This window comes from Bos grunniens, chromosome 14 (genome assembly GCF_055505025.1).
Source record: "Bos grunniens cultivar Pamir isolate PY7600 chromosome 14, Bosgru_T2T1.0, whole genome shotgun sequence".
NCBI classification, from domain to species: domain Eukaryota; kingdom Metazoa; phylum Chordata; class Mammalia; order Artiodactyla; family Bovidae; genus Bos; species Bos grunniens.
The window spans coordinates 78,931,071-78,950,473 of NC_141178.1; the positions used below are offsets into that span (position 1 = coordinate 78,931,071).

The 19,403-nt window shown below is 46.4% G+C and overlaps 1 protein-coding gene across 1 annotated transcript in view; it reads right to left on the bottom strand.

The window, feature by feature from the left end:
- Positions 1 to 19,403, bottom strand: part of FAM135B (family with sequence similarity 135 member B) — a 225,651-nt gene that overhangs the window by 21,866 nt on the left and 184,382 nt on the right. The window contains exons 8-11 of the mRNA XM_086335602.1: positions 15,401 to 15,554; positions 12,945 to 12,994; positions 2,769 to 2,924; positions 1,647 to 1,720 (exon numbers count right to left, since the gene is read on the bottom strand). Of these exons, the coding sequence (XP_086191728.1) occupies positions 1,647 to 1,720; positions 2,769 to 2,924; positions 12,945 to 12,994; positions 15,401 to 15,554 (434 nt within the window). The remainder of the gene's footprint in view (positions 1 to 1,646; positions 1,721 to 2,768; positions 2,925 to 12,944; positions 12,995 to 15,400; positions 15,555 to 19,403) is intronic.

The following is a 19,403-nucleotide window of genomic DNA, read 5'->3' on the forward strand; positions in this document are numbered from 1 at the left end:
AGTTTTTTAAGACGTTAGTTATAATTATCATAGCACGAAGTCTGAATTCTTTATCCTGTGGGCCCATAAGTTCCCACAGAGGCTGGGTCCCACCCCACTTCTCCTACTTGTCACTCCAGTGTAGCTATGCTTGCTTACTGATGCTTTCAAACACCTTATGTTCCCATATAAGAAATCTTTACACCAGCTATCCCCTCTGACTCAACCGTCTTCTCTCATATCAGGACATGACTTATTATAACCCCAATTCAGTTCAGTTGCTCAGCTGTGTCCAACTCTTTGTGACCCCATGGATTGCAGCACACCAGGCCTTCCTGTCCATCACCAACTCCCAGACCCGGAGTTCTAGTATAATCCCAGTCTCTGCTCAAATGCTACACCCTCAGAAAAGTGGTATTTTATCACTTTGGCCAAAACATTCCTAACCTGTAAGTAATGCTTTAGCCATATTATATTGACATACAGGTTGTTCTTCAGTTGCTCAGTTGTGTCTGAATCTTTGCCATCTCATGGATTGTAGCACACCAGGCTTTCCTGTCCTTCACCATCTCCCAGAGCTTGCTCAAACTCATGCCCATTGTGTCGGTGATGACATCCAACCATCTCATCCTCTGTCGTCCTCTCCTCCTGCCCCCAATCCCTCCCAGCATCAGGGTCTTTTCCAATTAGTTGGTTCTTCACATCAGGTGGCCAAAGTATTGGAGCTTCAGCTTCAACATCCATCCTTCCAATGAATATGCAGGGTTGATTTTCTTTAGGATTGACTGGTTTGATCTCACTGCAGTCCAAGAGACTCACAAGAATCTTCTCCAACACCATAGTTTGAAAGCATCAATTCTTTGGCACTCAGACTTCTTTATGGTCTAACTCTCACATCCACACATGACTACATACAGGTTTTACAGGTGTAAAAAAGATGAAAGTGAAAAGATCTTCAGGTCTGTCCTAAGTGATAGACGAATTTCAGTGTTTTTCCTGCTGGATTTACTGGGGCATCTCAAAACATTATTCCATCCAAATTTATTTTGGAGACAAACATACTATTCAGAAACAGAAAGAAACCTATAAACTTGTGTAGCCAAGACCAAACATCTTGGAGGAAACAGGAAGCACTGACTCTGCCCACCAGGGAAATCTATAACAAGAGACAATGATCTCCTCTTCTGTCAACCCTCTGACTTTTCTGAGTATTTTTACATTTTTTCCCATCTATCCTCCTAATTAGGTAGTTCAGTATTAATTCTTATGCTCAATGCATTTCATAGCTGCTACAAAGTCTCAGGTGAATTCTGTGGGTTTTTTTTTTTTCCCTGACATTGCTTGTGGCCATACCACCTGCTCCTAATTCATTTTGCAAAGAGGACTCAGCACAGATGTCTTCAGGGACCTAGGAAGTCTTGAATCTGTCTATAGAACCATCATGATACTCAACAACAGCAAAAACTCTGGCTGTTGACCTTCTTTGCCACCTGCCAGCTCCAACCTCTGCAATCTGTCTGGCTCTTGCCTTCAGAGAAAATGCACCTGAATGTAAAGAAATGGGCAGACTCTCTCCTTCATAATCAGGGATGAAGGGAAGAGCTAACTTTGAACAAGAATGTCCTTGGTGCTCATGGTGTGATGTGGACATGCCATTGGTTACTTACAGGTTTTCCTGAAAAGTCAGGACTGCAAGTTTTTGGTGCTCCATATAAAAGAAGGCCTCAGAAAACCTTCGGACCTGAAGAATAAAACAGTATAAACAATGTGACTCACTGGGTGGGTTTGGCCTTCATTTTCTAAAAGGAAATTAAGGCTCAATGAAGGAAGTAACATATATTAATAAGAAGAGAGCTGAGCCCACAACCCAGAGGTTCTGAAACACCTTTCTACCCTCCACAGCTGCCCTCTCTCATTTCTAGTTCTTAACACAAACCTGATTTATGGACACAATTGAACACATGTGTTTTGTTTGGTTTTTTTTTGAACACATGTTTATTGATCTGCTCTTGTTTTGCATTCTGTCATTTTTTTAAATTTAGGCCTTATTTCTTCTACTAGAATAAAAGACACTTGAAAACAGAAGCCATAAATAAATGCAGACGAATTAGAATTTGCAAAATCAGTCATGTAAGTGTGTCCAGAGACTCAGCTATTTGTCCTCTGGCTGGAAATGAGAAGACCAACATCTTTTATTACGCATGAGTCCCCACCCCCTGTGTACTTCCACCTGGTGGCAAAAAAAAAAAAAAAAAAATGGCCTTAAGAACAATGGATGACATGTGAAGACACTTCCTCAAAATACTTTCAAAGCACTTCATCATATCCTTTAAGATCAGCTCGCCATCACTTGGTAGCCAAGGCTGGTACTTAATGAACAGTAGAGCAAAAAACTTCCCTAGAGCAAATGGGCTTCCCTTGTGGCTCAGTTGGTAAAGAATCTGCCTGCAATGCAGGAGAGACCCTTGTTTGATTCTTGAGTCGGGAAGATCCCCTGGAGTAGGGAAAGGCTACTCACACTCCAGTATTCTGGCCTGGGAGAATTCCATGGACTGTAGAGTCCATGGGGTCGCAAAGAGTCGGACACGACTGAGCAACTTTCAGAGCAAAGAACTGAGAACCAAAGGAAGGTCACAAAGTTTCTCTGCAAGCTCATGGTGGGTCAGGACTAGCACTTAGGTTGACAGCAGCCAATCCAGACTTTTATTCTGCCTGATGAACCAACTGTTGAAAAGCTTCCTGATATCTCTGCCATGTGACTACAGAACTTATACTGTTTGACCCCTTACCCGCAAGGTGTGATGCTCCTGGGTGAGATAAGTGGTCACTTGGGAGTGCAGCGTCACTGTGTCCAGGAACTGGGTCCACAGGGCCATCAGGTGGGAGGCCAGCCAGGCGAGATCCTTACTTATCTGCTCAGCTATCTTCTCTGGGTTATTCAACATCTGGGGAGGCAAAAGGGTGCAGTGAAGGACCTCCACTCCATGCAGCCACTGCCATCTTCCTCTGAGGGCTTTGCTGGCTTCTCTGCTTGTAATGAATCCCTCTCTTTCTCCAGACTCTCCTCTATAGCCCATTATACTCTGAACTCAGTATCTGGCCATCATGATAGCTTCCAATTATTAATAGTTACTATTTGGTAAGTAAAACACAAAGCATCTTTTAAATATATACATGAACTACTTAATCTCTACAATGAACCTTTGTTAGAATTATTGTAGTCATCATTTTACATAAAAAATAAAATGAGAGAATTAAATACATCAGAATACCCAAAGTCACACATAGCTGGGATTAAGCTGTAAGATCATCCCCCCCACAAAGCCAGGGCACCATGCTGCCTTTCCAGAGTAGGTGCTGGAAAACATCTCCTGAGAAATGATAAAGTCTTTATAACCTCACAGACAGCGTCAAACTCACTAGGTGATTTCCACATGGCTGGGAATAGCAAGAAGAGATAAGAAAACCTTGTTCAGTGATCAATGCAAAGAAATAGAGGAAAACAACAGAATGGGAAAGACTAGGGATCTCTTCAAGAAAATCAGAGATACCAAAGGAACATTTCATGCAAAGATGGGCTCGATAAAGGACAGAAATGGTATGGACCTAACAGAAGCAGAAGATATTAAGAAGAGATGGCAAGAATACACAGAACTGTACAAAAAAGATCTTCACAACCCAGATAATCACGATGATGTGATCACTGACCTAGAGCCAGACATCCTGGAATGTGAAGTCAAATGGGCCTTAGAAAGCATCACTACGAACAAAGCTAGTGGAGGTGATGGAATTCCAGTTGAGCTATTCCAAATCCTGAAGGATGAAGCTGTGACAGTGCTGCACTCAATATGCCAGCAAATTTGGAAAACTCAGCAGTGGCCACAGGACTGGAAAAGGTCAGTTTTCATTTCAATCCCAAATAAAGGCAATGCCAAAGAATGCTCGAACTACCGCACAATTGCACTCATCTCACACGCTAGTAAAGTAATGCTCAAAATTCTCCAAGCCGGGCTTCAGCAATATGTGAACCGTGAAGTTCCTGATGTTCAAGCTGGTTTTAGAAAAGGCAGAGGAACCAGAGATCAAATTGCCAACATCCGTTGGATCATGGAAAAAGCAAGAGAGTTCCAGAAAAGCATATATTTCTGCTTTATTGACTATGCCAAAGCCTTTGACTGTGTGGATGACAATAAATTGTGGAAAATTCTGAAAGAGATGGGAATACCAGACCACCTGACCTGCCTCTTGAGAAATTTGTATGCAGGTCAGGAAGCAACAGTTAGAACTGGACATGGAACAACAGACTGGTTCCAAATAGGAAAAGGAGTTTGTCAAGGCTGTATATTGTCACCCTGTTTATTTAACTTCTATGCAGAGTACATCATGAGAAATGCTGGGCTGGAAGAAGCATAAGCTGGAATCAAGATTGTCGGGAGAAATTTCAATAACCTCAGATATGCAGATGACACCACCCTTATGGAAGAAAGTGAAGAGGAACTAAAGAGCCTCTTGATGAAAGTGAAAGTGGAGAGTGAAAAAGTTGGCTTAAAGCTCAACATTCAGAAAATGAAGATTATGGCATCCGATCCCATCACTTCATGGGAAATAGATGGGGAAACAGTGGAAACAGTGTCAGACTTTATTTTTCTGGGCTCCAAAATCACTACAGATGGTGACTGCAGCCATGAAATTAAAAGACACTTACTCCTTGGAAGGAAAGTTATGACCAACCTAGATAGCATATTCAAAAGCAGAGACATTACTTTTCCAACAAAAGTTCGTCTAGCCAAGGCTATGGTTTTTCCTGTGGTCATGTATGGATGTGAGAGTTGGGCTGTGAAGAAGGCTGAGCGCTGAAGAATTGATGCTTTTGAACTGTGGTGTTGGAAAAGATTCTTGAGAGTCCCTTGGACTGCAAGGAGATCCAACCAGTCCATTCTGAAGGAGATCAGCCCTGGGATTTCTTTGGAAGGAATGATGCTAAAGCTGAAATTCCAGTACTTTGGCCACCTCATGCAAAGAGTTGACTCATTGGAAAAGACTGATGCTGGGAGTGATTGGGGGCAAGAGGAGAAGGGGATGACAGAGGATGAGATGGCTGGATGTCATCACTGACTCGATAGACGTGAGTCTCAGTGAACTCTGGAAGTTGGTGATGGACAGGGAGGCCTGGCGTGCTGCAGTTCATGGGGTCACAAAGAGTCGGACATGACTGAGTGACTGATCTGATCTGATCTGATCTGATCTGGGCTCCACAGACCCAGCACCATCTTGCTGCCACGACTTCATATTTCCTAAGGAGAATCCAAGGCTGCCTTAACAAAAGCTTTAAGGACTCAGCCTAGAAAGGGCCTAGAGCTCTTGGAGGAACCTCGGGCTAGCTTCAGTTTAAAGCTAGGAGAGCCACCTGCTTGGGGGCGACTTTTATTCTGGAGAGGTAAGAAGAGAGATTACATCTCTGAGGACAGCCAGAGAACCAGTGGTCCAAGCCTAACACTGAGTCCTAGGCTTCATCATTTATCTACCAATAATTTAAAGTGCATCTCCCATGACCCAGGCTCATGCTTAGAATACATGGGGACACGAAGATGAATAAGAGAGTGTCTCTGCCTACAGAGAGCCTCATCCAGTGCAGGAAGTAGGAAGGTGTGTTTACCATGAAGAGTATAGCCAATATTTTCAAATAACTTTAAATGTAGTATAACCTATAAAATATCAAGATTATGTTGTACACCTGAAACCCATGTAATATTATAATTCAACAATACTTCAATACAAATGTGTATAGTATCCTTATCCTTAGGATATGGTTAAACATGAGCTCAAGAACATTGCAAAAAAAAAAAAAAGAGTTTAGGGATCTATCTGCCCTGGAAGATGATGCAAAGATACATAACCATGGCCATTTCAAACTCATCTCTGAGCTCCTTCTTTGCCGTGTGCCTCAGTCTCTCATCTGCAAAACGAAGGTGCAAAGCAAATAACTGTTTATTGGACATAATGAGGTCCAAAGCCTAGCCTGAAACACTGCAAGTTCTCTTCACTCTTCTTGGACCAACAGCTGACACTAGCATAATGCACAGAGGGTGGAGCAAAGCATCTGAGAGCAAGAAAAACAGAGAAGAAGAAATCTGACACCCAGTAAGGCTCTTTAATTTTGGGGTATTGAAGCTTTGTAATTAATGACTAGCTTCCAGATACAAAGCATCATTCAACTGTAGCGTCTCTAAGCTGCTTCTTCCAAGGGGAAAGATATGTCTTTGATGAAGACACAAGGTGCAACACTCCAAAATGAAAGAATGACCCTTACTTTCTTCTCATGGAAGCATTGCTTCCATCACTGGTTCTGTTTGGGAGTCAGAGAGAAAACAGGATGTTCAGTCTTGATTCAGGCCCATAATCCATGGCCCAAAGTGTTAAGGGTCAGAAAAGGAAGGACTTGGAGGGTGGGGGACATGGTCAGCCACTGGAAAACCTCCAGGCTGGAGAGTAAAGCTTTTAGATGGACTACTGAAAGGTTGTTGTTGAATCACGCGAAGACACCGGGATTCTTGGCCCCCAGAGGAGAAGAATTCAATCTGGGGCCAGAGACGAGGCTTGATCGCTCAGAGCTTTTGTGTAATAAAGTTTTATTAAAGTATAAAGGAGATAGAGAAATCTTCTGACATAGGCATCAGGAGGCAGAAAGAGTACCCGCTTGCTAGTGTTAACAATGAAGTTATATACTCTCCAATGAATCCAAAAAATGTCTAGAGGTTGTAAAGACCTCCCATAATTTACATTTTAAGATAACAGAATTAGCCAGAAGGTTGAATCCAGAGACTGTCCTCAGGCAGGATACATTATTGTTATATAATCCTAAGGAATGTAGAGAAGGAAAAAAAGTTTGTCCTTTCTTCCTCCTTGAGAATTCCAGACCCCTCTCTCCTTCGGGGACCCCTAGACTCCCTATCAACCTGCCTAGGAACTGACTCTCTCACTTATCTTTAAATTTTCCAACCTGTTTCCCTCACTAATGGACACCAAGCTCCTGTATCAGCACAAGACACTTCTTTGCCCTGATCATGTTCCCAGCTGTACCTCTGGCCTGGGGCTACCCATGGCTCCAGCCACATCAACCTGAACACACAGCTCTTTGCAAGCAGCAGACCTTTGATCGGCTTGCACTCCTTGGAAGGTCTCCTCGCATCTTCCAATCTCCTTTCCTCTTCTCTTCACCACTTTGACCTTGTCTGTTCTCCACCAGGGAACCGTTTCCAGAACCAATGCAGTTTGCCTTGTTTCTTTCTTTTCAAATTAACTTTTGTTAGAACTGCTTTATGATGTTGTGTTACTTTCAACTGTATGGCAAAATGCATCAGCCATACATATAGACACATCAGTCTTCCTGCTTTCTGATGGTTCTTTTGAAACTTCTACTGTGTTTCAAGTGTAACACTAGCCCTCCTCTCCTTGAAGTCTACTTGGCTTTGCACAGACCACTCTCAGGGCACCACTTGCCAGGTATTGCTCAGTGCCCGGCTTGGCCTGCATGCTGAGGTTTATCCTTTTCAATATTCTCCGTATCTTCTCCACAGCTGATGGATGATGAAAACTCAGCAGCTCTTTTCTGAGTAAAAGGGTGATTCTGCATCTATTGAGAGGCACCTGGGCCTCAGCAACTGAACTTCCCTCACTGGGCTTCTTATCCCAACACCCCAGCCCTCCCACCCTCCATTTCAGCAATATTGGCAAACACAGCATGAATTCTGAGCTCAGCCACCAGAGAGGTAAGGCAAAGCCATTCATTAAATGTGTCTTTGGGAGAATTATTTTTTCCCCTAGTTGATGACAGAAATGGCTCCAGATAAGATTAAGAAAGCCTCTAATTAAGCCACAAGAGGACTTTCCTACCCTCACGGAGGCCTGAGCCTGTTCAATTACTGATGATGGGTGTGGAAGGGTCTCTCTGGTGAGAAAAAGAGAAGCCCTTCCTGCTAACAAGGAGGCATCTTGGACCCAGTGACATTTCAGGGGGAAGTTGCCTACAAAATACATAGCTGCTCTACCTTGTGACTGCCCTCACGCTTTTCACTTGGGCCCAGACAAGCTCCTTTGCTCAATCGCGTCCCCACCCCTAACCCCCTTGTGGGGTTTACTGGTGTCTGTTGTGAGCTTGGAGGATGCTGAGCTCTGGGGAGACAAAGACACATACTTCTAGTCCTGGAAGAGGCACATGATAGCTATCTATCTCCATAGTTAAACCTACAAAGTGCTATGAAAGAAATGGATCCTGAGTACTGTAAAAAAGTCATGGAAGATTTCCTGGAGGAGACGATGGTAGCATTGCATCTTCAAGGTAAGCAGGGTCAGGTGGAGAAAGCCTGCTGTATTTCCCCTGAGTTAGCCGTGTTCTCTCGTCATGGGCCTCAGTCCTGGCTGCAAACTGAATCATCTGCTAAGTCGCTTCAGTCGTGTCTGATTCTTTGCAACCCTATGGACCATAGCCTGCCAGGCTCCTCTGTCCATGGGATTCTCCAGGCAAGAATACTGGAGTTGGTTGCCATGTCCTCCTCCAAGGGATCTTCCCAACCCAAGTATCGAACCCACATCTCCTAAGTCTCTTGCACTGGCAGGCAGGTTCTTTACCACCAGCACCACCTGAAGCCCCAACTGAATCACAGGGTTTGGGCTTATCTCTGAAGGTAGGACCCAAACATCAGGAATTTTCAACTACTGTCCGGTAGACACTGTGTGATCTGACCCTGTCTGCTGTACTGAAGCACATGGCTGAGTTTCACTAGAACCTTTCCATCGGTTACAGAGAGCACAACCTGTCCTTTCTTAAAGCACACTGCACAGCAGGGACCCTGACCAGCTGCTCCAACTCACCTTTCCAGCCCAGCCTCCCACAGCCGGCTTCAAATGTACTCCCTGAAGCCATCCCGGGTCCCAACCACATCATGGCACTCCATCAGGTCCAGTCTTGCACTGGTTTTGCACGGTGATCGCTTCCTGCCTCTCTCCTGACCTCACTGAGAGCCGCCTGTGCTCCTACAGCCCTGCCCCCATCTTATGCTCCCGGTCCAGCAGTAACAGCTCCTGCCTCACATGGGCTGTGAGTCCTGGGAAGCTCTCTACCATCTTCGTGCTTGTATTCCCAACAGAGTAGCCGGCACATAGTAGGTGCTTAAGAAATGTGAGTAAGATTCACATAGAGTAAAAGTGCAGGGACGCCCCTGGCAGTCCAGCGGTTAAGAACCCACAGATCCATTGCAGGGGTAACAGGTTCGATCCATGGTTGGGGAACTAAGATCCTACATGCTGCGTGGCACAGTCAAAAAATAAAAATAAATTTTTTTTAAAAAAGTGCAGGTGAATTGCTCCTTGACTGTAGAGCTCTATGTTTTCAAATTGTCTTAAATCGCCCGAAACAGTTTCCACTTCAGAGTCCACCCTTTTGTGACCATGTGCTCGGTTGACCACTTGGTGGTGATGCCCTGCCTCTAAACACCCTATGGGCAGTGATGTGCCTTTTCGGAAGGTTCTGGGGAGGCAGCTCTGTGTCTTTCACTCCCGGCAGTGGGCCAGCCCTTCAGGAAACCACAGAGCAGCCCGGTGCACACCCCAACTCTCCCTTTCTCTCCCTGACACCCAGCTGCCTCCCTCCCTGCAGCTAATCTGGTTACTCTGAACCAGATTAAAGTCTGCGGCAACACCGTCACTCAAAACCAGGGGCCATTTCCCTGCAGTTTGTGGGCTCCATGCCAAAGCAGGCAGGCAACCCACTGGCTTTTCGTGAAATATGTCTAGCAGCCTGAGTTGTTGCCTGAACCAGTGTGGGGACCAGATGCATCAATACTGCAGTGGCTCCCAGATGGCCTTGGGTTCAGGCCCTAAGCCCACCCCTTAGTGGTGCAGGAACCAGCATGTTCCTCTGTGCAAAATGAATGGGGACACACCTGTGTCCCCCCGACCCCAGGCACTCATGGGGCTGCCGTGGGGGAAGCACCTGGGGCATGTGTGCATTTCAGGCGCACAGTGTGATGACGTATCCACAGACTGTGACCCCGACACAGGCCGGGACCTGGGACCTATGCAGCAGTGCTGCAGTGCCTGCATCTGGACACCCCTCTCCTCCAGCAACAAATACAAAGAAACTGCGCGAGGCTACACGTGACTGGGTGCACGAGACTACACGTGACTGGGGGCACGAGACTACACGTGACTGGGGGCACGAGACTACACGTGACTGGGTGCACGGGACTACACGTGACTGGGTGCACGGGACTACACGTGACTGGGTGCACGAGACTACACGTGACTGGGTGCACGAGACTACACGTGACTGGGTGCACGGGCACTTGAAGCAAATTCTGGGCAAAAGATACAAACAGGCCAAAACCCAACTGCCAGTTGTGAAGAGCCTGGAGCAAAAGCATGCCCCCTGCACAAGACACCTCCTAAGGGGTGGACACAACACCTAAGCCCTGCCCCTGGCCCTGGTCACACCCCACCCTCGCCCCATATAAAGAACCAGCTTGCCCCCACCTTGGGGAGTGAGCAAGCAAGGAAACTTGTTACTTGTTCTCACTCCCTCCTACTGCAGCGGGGACCCCAGTAAAGCCTTGCCTGAATTCCCTGTCTGGCCCCTGATCAATTTCTATTGATAAAGAAGACCAAGAACCCTAGTTGGTAACAACATGACTGCCACAATAAAGTTATTTAATACACCTATCACCTCATAGAGCTAAAATAGTTTTTCTTGTGATGAGCACTTCTAAGATCTACTCTCCTGGTAAATTTGAATGTATAATACAAAAGTGTTAGTTATAATCACCATACTGTATATTACAGCCCCAGAAGTTACTTATAGTGGAAGGTTTATACCTTTTGACCACCTTCACTTGATTCCCTCACCTCCACACACCCCTGCCCCTGGCAAACACCCATGTGGTCTCTTTTCCTATGAGCCTTTTTTTTTTAAGATTCCACATATAAATGAGATAATATAGCATTTGTCTTTTTCTAAATGACTTATTTCACTCAGCATCATGCCATCAAGTTTCATCCATGTTGTCACAAATGTAACGATTTCCTTCTTTTATGGCTGTATAATATTCCACTGCACTTAGACATAGTACATCTTCTTTATGCATTCAGGTTGACACTCAGGGTATTCCCATGTCTTGGGAACATAATGTTACAGTGAACATGGGGGTGCAGATATCTCTTCGTGATTTCATTTCCTTTGAATAAATACCCAGAAGTTGGAATTGCTATGGGCGGAGGAGCCTGGTAGGCTGCAGTCCATGGGGTCGCTAAGAGTCAGACAGGACTGAGCGACTTCACTTTCACTTTTCTCTTTCATGCACTGGAGAAGGAAATGGCAACCCACTCCAGTGTTCTTGCCTGGAGGATCCCAGGGATGGGGGAGCCTGGTGGACTGCTGTCTATGTGGTCGCACAGAGTCGGACACGACTGAAGCGACTTAGCAGCAACATGGTAGTTCTAGTTTTAATTTTTTGAGGGACCTCCATACTGTTTTCCATAGTGTCTGCATCAATTTACATTCCCACCAACAGGGCACAAGAGTCCTCTTTTCTCCATATTCTTGCCGGCACATTTTTCTTGTCTTTTTGATGAGAGCTACTCTAACAGGTGGGCTTTCCTGGTGGCTCGGATGGTAAAGAATCTGCCGGCAATGTGAGAGACCTGGGTTCAGTCCCTGGGTGGCTAAGATGCCCTTTGGAGGAGGGCATGGCAACTTACTCCAATATTCTTGCCTGGAGAATCCCCATGGACAGAGGTGCCTGGAGGGCTACAGTCTATAGGGTCGCAAAGAGCCAGACACATCTGAGTGACTAAGCACAGCACAGCACATTCTAACAGGTGTGAGGTGATACCTTATTGCAGTTTTATTAATATCTGGAGAGCTTTTAATTAAACATGCAAACCCATGAGCTCCACTCTACTCCCATTTCCTCTGTTTCAACCAGTTTAGCTGGGACCCAGGTCAAGATGTTTCTTTAAAGTCCAAGTGTATTTCTACTGAAAGGCCAGGGATAAGAAACATTGGTTTAAAAGGCAGAAATGCTAGTTTTCAATGAGACCATCTCAACTCCTGCCCAGACATGGATTAGCCATGTCACCAACCCTGAAGTGCATGCTGCCTTCCACCTCGTGTGCCTCTCATGACATGAGGATAACCGTGCTCACCCAGACCTGCCAACACCATGGGATGCGACAGTGCTCCAGAGACTGTAAACAGCTGCTTGCATCAGCCGAGTACTTATTAAGCACTGACTCTTAGTACACGCTTGATGAACATCTGGCAAAAACACATCACTGTTTCAACATCATCGTCATCATTGAAGCTAGCCTCATGATAACGTGTGAGCCATCTGAGCCGAGCCGCAAGATTTCTGTCACCCTCTATGAGAAACACATAACCCAAAGTCCACAAACGTTTGCTAGGTGGATGGATAATGGACAATAAAAAGTGTGAGTGCTGGGTTGCTTCAGTCATGTCAGACTCTGCAACCCTCTGGACTGTAGCCTGCCAGGCTCCTCTGTCCATGGGATTCTCCAGGCAAGAATACTGGAGTGGGTTGCCATGCCTTCCTCCAGGGGATCTTCCTGTCCCAGAGATGAAACTCACGTCTCCTGTGGCTCCTGCATTGCAGGCGAATTCTTTACCACTGAGCCACTGGGGAAGCCCAATAAATAGTGTAAATGTCAGGGAAACCAAGACCTGTTAACCTGTTTGGTATTTTTCAAAATATCTAGCATGTGGCCAGGCACACAATAGATGTCTAAGAGATCCAGAGATTTAGGGCAGTGGGATGTGAGAGTGTTTCTTCAGTTGAAGATGTAACAGGAGGTTACCAGTCTTGTCTCTTCATCTCTGATCTCTACACCAAGCAAGCAATGCTGCCCCATATAACTACTGCTGTTCAGAACCAAGGAGTTGGCTCCCTGATTACCTGCAGCTCTGAGCACAGCTGAGAGAGTGTTTCTTCAACAGCAAGTGACTCTAGAAAGAAAAAAGAAAAAAAAAAACATAATGAAACAAACACATAATGAACTGTGGAATTGCTAATGGAAGGTAGGAAGCACAGATTTCAAGTTGGCATTGACGTCACAGAAAAAAAAAAAAAAGGCTCTGTGGATTCCTGTCATCTCTTATGTCTAAAAGATCCTGTTTATAAAAAGCATGATTTGAAGCCATGTGATGTCACCCTGGGTTAGAGTCAACATGTTCCTTGTGATGCATTTGAGAAACAGAAGATCCCCAAGTTCACTTTGTGTGGTCCAAAGCAATCCCACATTCTGCTGTGCTTTTGTGGTATGTGTGCACGGGCGCACGTGCACACACACACACACACACACACACACACAAAACTGGATCCTGACATCTGGGACCTAGATCTAGATCTCCTTCACACAGGTGGCTGTTTAGAAGTCCAGGAACGTGGGATGGCAGAGCCTAGCCTCCTGCTCAGCACCACCACCTCATCGCGACCTTCCACGCAGGCAGTAGAGGAGCCTGTAACCTTGACGTCTTCTCAGTTGGAACTGGGTGGACTCTGGCCATTTGCGGCTTCACAGTTTTGCCTGTGTTTGAACTCTCCCTAGTTCCATGTGGCTGTGATAAGACCTTGCGGGTGGCTGCTGCATGAGTTTTACTTAAAGCATGGTTGAAAAGGTGAGTGTGAGGAAACCTTCAGCTCCGACGGTCCTCACGGGTGGCACACACCTGCCTACCTGGCAGCTGCCCTCAGCCCCACATGAGGCGGAACAGGCTTTGGTCAGTGTCCGTGGCTGTGCACTCGGGGTCTGGCACAATGCCTGGTACAGTAAACATTCAATAAAAATATGGTGAGTGAGTGAATGAACAAATACATTCAGTTCTTTTTTTGGTTTAAAAAAAAAAGTTGAAGCAAGAAGCCAACTACAAGGACACTGACTTCACTTTCTGTTTGAGCTAAACTGGCTCTGAGCTGTGCGGGTCTCCTTTGAGTGCATCTGACCTGAAAAATTTCAACTCCAAGATCATGTGCTTCAAAGAGGGCATCAGAGGGACTTCCTTGGCAGTCCGGCGGTTAAGAAGACTCTGTGCTCCCAGTGCAGGGAAGATGGGTTCAATCCCTGGTCAAGGAACAAAGATTCCTTATCCCACACGGTGTTGCCAAAAACAATTTTTTTCAAAAGAGGGCCTTAGAGCTGACAAAACCCAGGTGGTAAGAGGGCGCCAGAGGTCAAGGCAACAACAATGTTGCAACTACTTCTTCATTCTGCACGCCAAGCACTGGGTGTGAGGCATCTGGGCTCAGATCCGGCTTCTGCCCTTAAAGACCCCCAGTCTAGTGGGGATGAGAAATATGCAAATACAGGATTGTTGTGTGGCGTGTTCAGTGTAATAACAGACACACGCAAGGCCATTGATCCCACCAAATCTACAACTCGCTCCAAAGGTGAGATCTCAGGGCTCAGGGAGAGACGCTGAGGTTCCCCACAGCAGGGCTGTTATTAACCGTGAATAGCAGGCTGAGTTGGAGAAGGAAATGGCAACCCACTCCATTGTTCTTGCCTGGAGAATCCCATGGGCAGAGAAGCCTGGCAGGCCATGGTCCATGGGGTCGCAGAGAGTCAGACACGACTGAAGCGACTAAGCACGCACCAGGTTGAGGGCCTGGCTTCTGTTCCAAGGACAAAGGGCCTCTTTAGGGGACTTTGAGCAGAACAATAACCCACTGCCTACTGTGAATGAGTGTGACCTGATATAAAAGGCTGCCCCAAGCACAGCACCTCTGTGCTCCTGCCCCATCCTGCCACACATGGCTGTGTGACCCTGAGTGGTCATTTCACCTCTCTGAGCTGCAGTCCCACCATCCGTCAGTCAAGAGGGAAGGGGCCCAATGATCATGATGTCTGGTGATGTACAAGAAGCAAGTCATCCCTGGAAAGCCAAAGATGATGACTACCGAGAGCTTTCTCTAATAACCCATTAAACACATACATTTAGGTATTTCTTGGACTGTTTTACACTCTTATAAGTTGCAATCCCGTAGCTACAGCCTCATTAAGAAAAAGGCTGCAAACAGGCATTTTCCCTTAGAAAGCAACTCCACATTATGTACCCAGGGTAGATGTTTAATACATGTTTAATAAATTTAATAACTTGGTGGGTGAATGAATGAATGAGTAAATGAACACGATGACTAGAGGCACATGTGCCTTTTCTTCCTGCATTGGCATGCCCACGATGTCCTCCTGCTAGAATGATGTAAAATGCCCAAACACCAAAACAAAAACCAAACCAAACCTACCCGAAACAGTGCTTGCTACTGTGACATTTATAAGAGCGTGCTGACGCCCGAGGGCAGAGGGTCAGCTGCTGGGCTGAGTCCCCCCCCATTCCTAGTTCCCAGCCCCTTACCCAGCTCCATGCGCGGCAGCTCGGGGATGTCCCTCAGGATGGTCAGGAAGTAGGCACGCAGTCCCCGGTAGGCGTGCAAGAGCAGGAAGCACAGCTCCCGGTGCCACTTGTAAGCGTGCTGCATGCAGTTCTCAGACGGCACGTAGAAGCTCCCCTGTGGGGGGAAACAGAAGCAGAAGCTGAGGACCATCCCTGGAGCCTGGTCCTGAAAAAACTGGGGAAGACGGTCAAGACTCCAGCAAAAGAGTTGGAATCTCCTCCCTCCCCTTCTGCATGGGAAACCCACTGAAATTGGCCAAGCCTCTGTCTTATAATTTTCAAATTAAAACAATAACGATAGTAATAACAACATTAGATGATGATGATGACCATGATGAGGGCACGGACCTCACAGGTTTGGGGCAAGTGAATGTCGCCCCCTCTTATAAGACTCTTTCTTGCCACTGTAAGAAGAAGTCATGTGACCAACAGAGGGGGCTCCTTCTCACAGGGAGGTAAGGCATTTAGAAAGACCTCTGTATTGGTGGATGAAGAGCACAGTGCTGAGAAGGAGAAAAACGCTTTGCTGTAAAATAGGAGGAAGTTGGTGAGTTTCAGTTCTCAGTGTTGAAAGTGTCAGAGGCTGTGGGTATGACCATGGAGTCTGAGAATGCTCCATACTGTGTTTGTAGGTGTAAGACACATTACACCCATAATTACACATTGCAAGTCATTTATCTTGCAGGAAAAGATGCCTGAGTCCACAAGTTACTTGTAGGCCGAGACATGATGGAGGAGGACCAGGACAGTTCTGAATTTCTTGCAACCCCACCAGAGAAGGATGACTTCAGGTGAATTTCAGGAAGGACTTAAAAATGAGAGAAAGGATTCTCAGAGATGGGTTTGGACGGAAAAAGAGAGGTACTGAGTACTGTGGGCTTCCCAGCTGGTGCCAGTGGTAAAGAATCCACGTGCCAATGTGAGAGACGTGGGACATGGGTTTGAACCCTGGGTCAGGAAGATCCCCTGGAGGAGGAAATGCAACCTACTCCAGCATTCTTGCCTGGAGAGTCCCATGGACAGAGGAGCCTGGCAGGCTATAGTCCATGGGGTCACGAAGAGTTGGATGCGACTTAGCACACACCAATTGGAGAATTCCACAGTGTAGGAATCTATGGCCCGTGTGGCTATGAGGGGAGCAAGTAAATGTCTCTTCACCATCTCGTGCTACCTAGCCTGCCCTGCTGGGTGAAACTCCAGGTAAAACGTTGTCAGACTACGTCCTCTTGGCTCCTGTGAGTTGACTTGCATGCTGTCTATGAGGCAGCCTCCTGCCCTCTTTGTCTCCTTCTCCCTTGCCTCCTTCTAAGAGGGCTGAGTCGGTGAAGTGGGGGCAGGACAGGTCTGATAGGGGTCAGCAGCCATCTGAAACTTCCTCTACTCCCAATGGTGTCACGAAGGTGGGTGCACTTGTTTGCACTCTCATCACTACATCATGTTTGCTGACTCATGGAATGCTTAGGAAACCTGGATGGAAGTCTCAGTCAGGTGTGCCGTCACCTCTCTCTGAGTCAGTTTTAGGTTAATTCCTTGTTTTTTCAGTCACCAAGTTGTGTCTGACTCTTTTCAATCCCATGAACTACAGCATGCCAGGCTTCCCAGTCCTTCACTATCTCCCGGGATTTGCTCATATTCATGTCCACTGAGTCAGTGATGCCATCCAACCATCTCATCCTCTGTCACCTCCGTTTCTTGCCCTCAATCTTGTCCAGCATCAGGGTCTTTTCCAATGTGTTGGCTCTTCATACCAGGTGGCCAAAGTATTGGCATTTCAGCATCAGTCCTTCCAGTGAAAATTCAGGGTTGGTTTCCTTTAGAATTGACTGGTTTGATCTCCTTGCAGTCCAAGGGATTCTTGAGAGTCTTCTCCAGTGCCACAATTCAAAAGCTTTCGAATTGCTTTTTGAATTCCCTGGTAAGAGACTGCAGGACAGACATTAGCCAGCAGGAAGATCGTGGCCTGTGCTCTGGAGAGCAATGTCCATGGGAAGGGGGTGGGGCAGAGGGAGGAGCCCGCTGCACAGAGACCTCAGTCAATCCCAGGGGAAGCTCTGGACCTGCAGACTCTCTGGCCAGGCCTTTGTACTCATGCATTGACTGTTACTGGTCACCCAGGGAGGAGGTGTGACCTTGGTCAGCAGCTCTCTCAGACAGAGCAGCCTCCAGAGAGGGACTTGGCCACCCACTGTTGGCCACCATTGTCCTTGGCAGAGCAGGAGGGAGTGATTCAGGTCTAAAGGTGGAAACTGGGCATCACAGAATTCCCTGTGGAAAGTCCCAGCAGCGTCCTTCACTCCCCAGCACCTCAAATTAACCCTGGCTTTGCCTAACAAGGTCCCTACTGATTTGGACTGAACAAAGACATTCAACAAGCTTTGGCATTGAAAGGTTTCTCCATTTCATCAAGCAGAAAACCCAGGCAGGACACCTGTAGTCACCAGTGGCCCAGGGTAATCTGTATATTCCTACTTCTCATCTTTCCTATTATATTAAGATCAGAAGCAGTACAGCTGTGGGAAGACAAGCAAAGTTTGTGCATAGCAGGGAGCATGTGTGCTGCACTCTCCACGTCTACAGAGCAAGAAATAATTCACTGTTCATGAACCATCTAGATGTTCCCATCACACTGTATCTCACTGGATCCTTAACAAGCACCTTATAAGGCAGATATTCTCACTTTGATTTTCAAAATATAATACAGATATGGTAAAAAAAAATCTCAGTATTACCAAAGGAAGCACGATATACAGTTCCCTTTCCCCAGAGTGAATAATTTTCTTGTACGTCCTTCTATGAAGCTTCCATATGCATACATATTGATGTATATTTATGTGCACTTACATGCATGTATGTTCTAAAACAGACAGACTCATGTCGGAGAAGGCAATGGCACCCCACTCCAGTACTCTTGCCAGGAAAATCCCATGGGCAGAGGAGCCTGGTAGGCTGCAGTCCATGGGGTCGCTAAGAGTCGGACACGACTGAGCGACTTCACTGTCTCTTTTCACTTTCATGCATTGGAGAAGGAAATGGCAACCCACTCCAGTGTTCTTGCCTGGAGAATCCCAGGGACGGGGAAGCCTGGTGGGCTGCCGTCTATGGGGTCACACAGAGTCGGACACGACTGAAGTGACTTAGTATAGCATAGCATAGCATGTTGGAAGATGTTCTGGGACATTTCTCTGTTACTTATTTTTATCACTTATGCCTTGAAGTTCTTTCTTCTCAGACCAAATAAGTGATAAAAATCCAATTCCCATTCCGCAGGTTAAAGGCTGTGGCTCAAAGGATACAGTGAGCTGCACAAGGTCACTCCGCGTTTCTGCCCGCAGCAGGAAGGATTCTCAAGTTCAGGGGCTCAGCAAAGGCAGTCCTTGCTCACCTGCCACGTGTGCCTCTGGGAACCACACTGGTAGAGGACAGCTGCTCTGCTTAACTATGACAGAGGCCTGAATACAAGCCCTGCAGTGCCTCCCTCAGCCGTGACTAAGCAGAAATAAAAGCGACAGAGGATTAACAAAGGCATCGGATCTCGTGGCTCTGAGTTCCCAGCTTGTTTGCTTCCGACAGCCCCGAAACCCTCCATTTTCCAGTCCTGCTCACAACTGCATTTTCTTATCACCAAGGCCTCCTTTTGACAGTGCTCCAGGACCCATGGATGAGGCAAAGGATCTATAAAGTCCATTATTAAGTTCCACTTTTCAGACTAAACACAAATCTTATACAAATGTTCTTATACAGAGAGACATACAGAGAATGTTGGAGAATATTCAGAAGGCTGATTCAAGATGATTACTGAGATAATATGAAGTCAGAATGCTAACCCAAAGAGAAATCCTAATAAAATATGCCTGGATATTTTATGCCTATTATTATAAACAAAACAAATGGTATTTCCATAAGTACTCAACCGCATGTTTGGAAAGTGAGTGATTTGCCATAGGAAATCCCATTCGCTGACCCT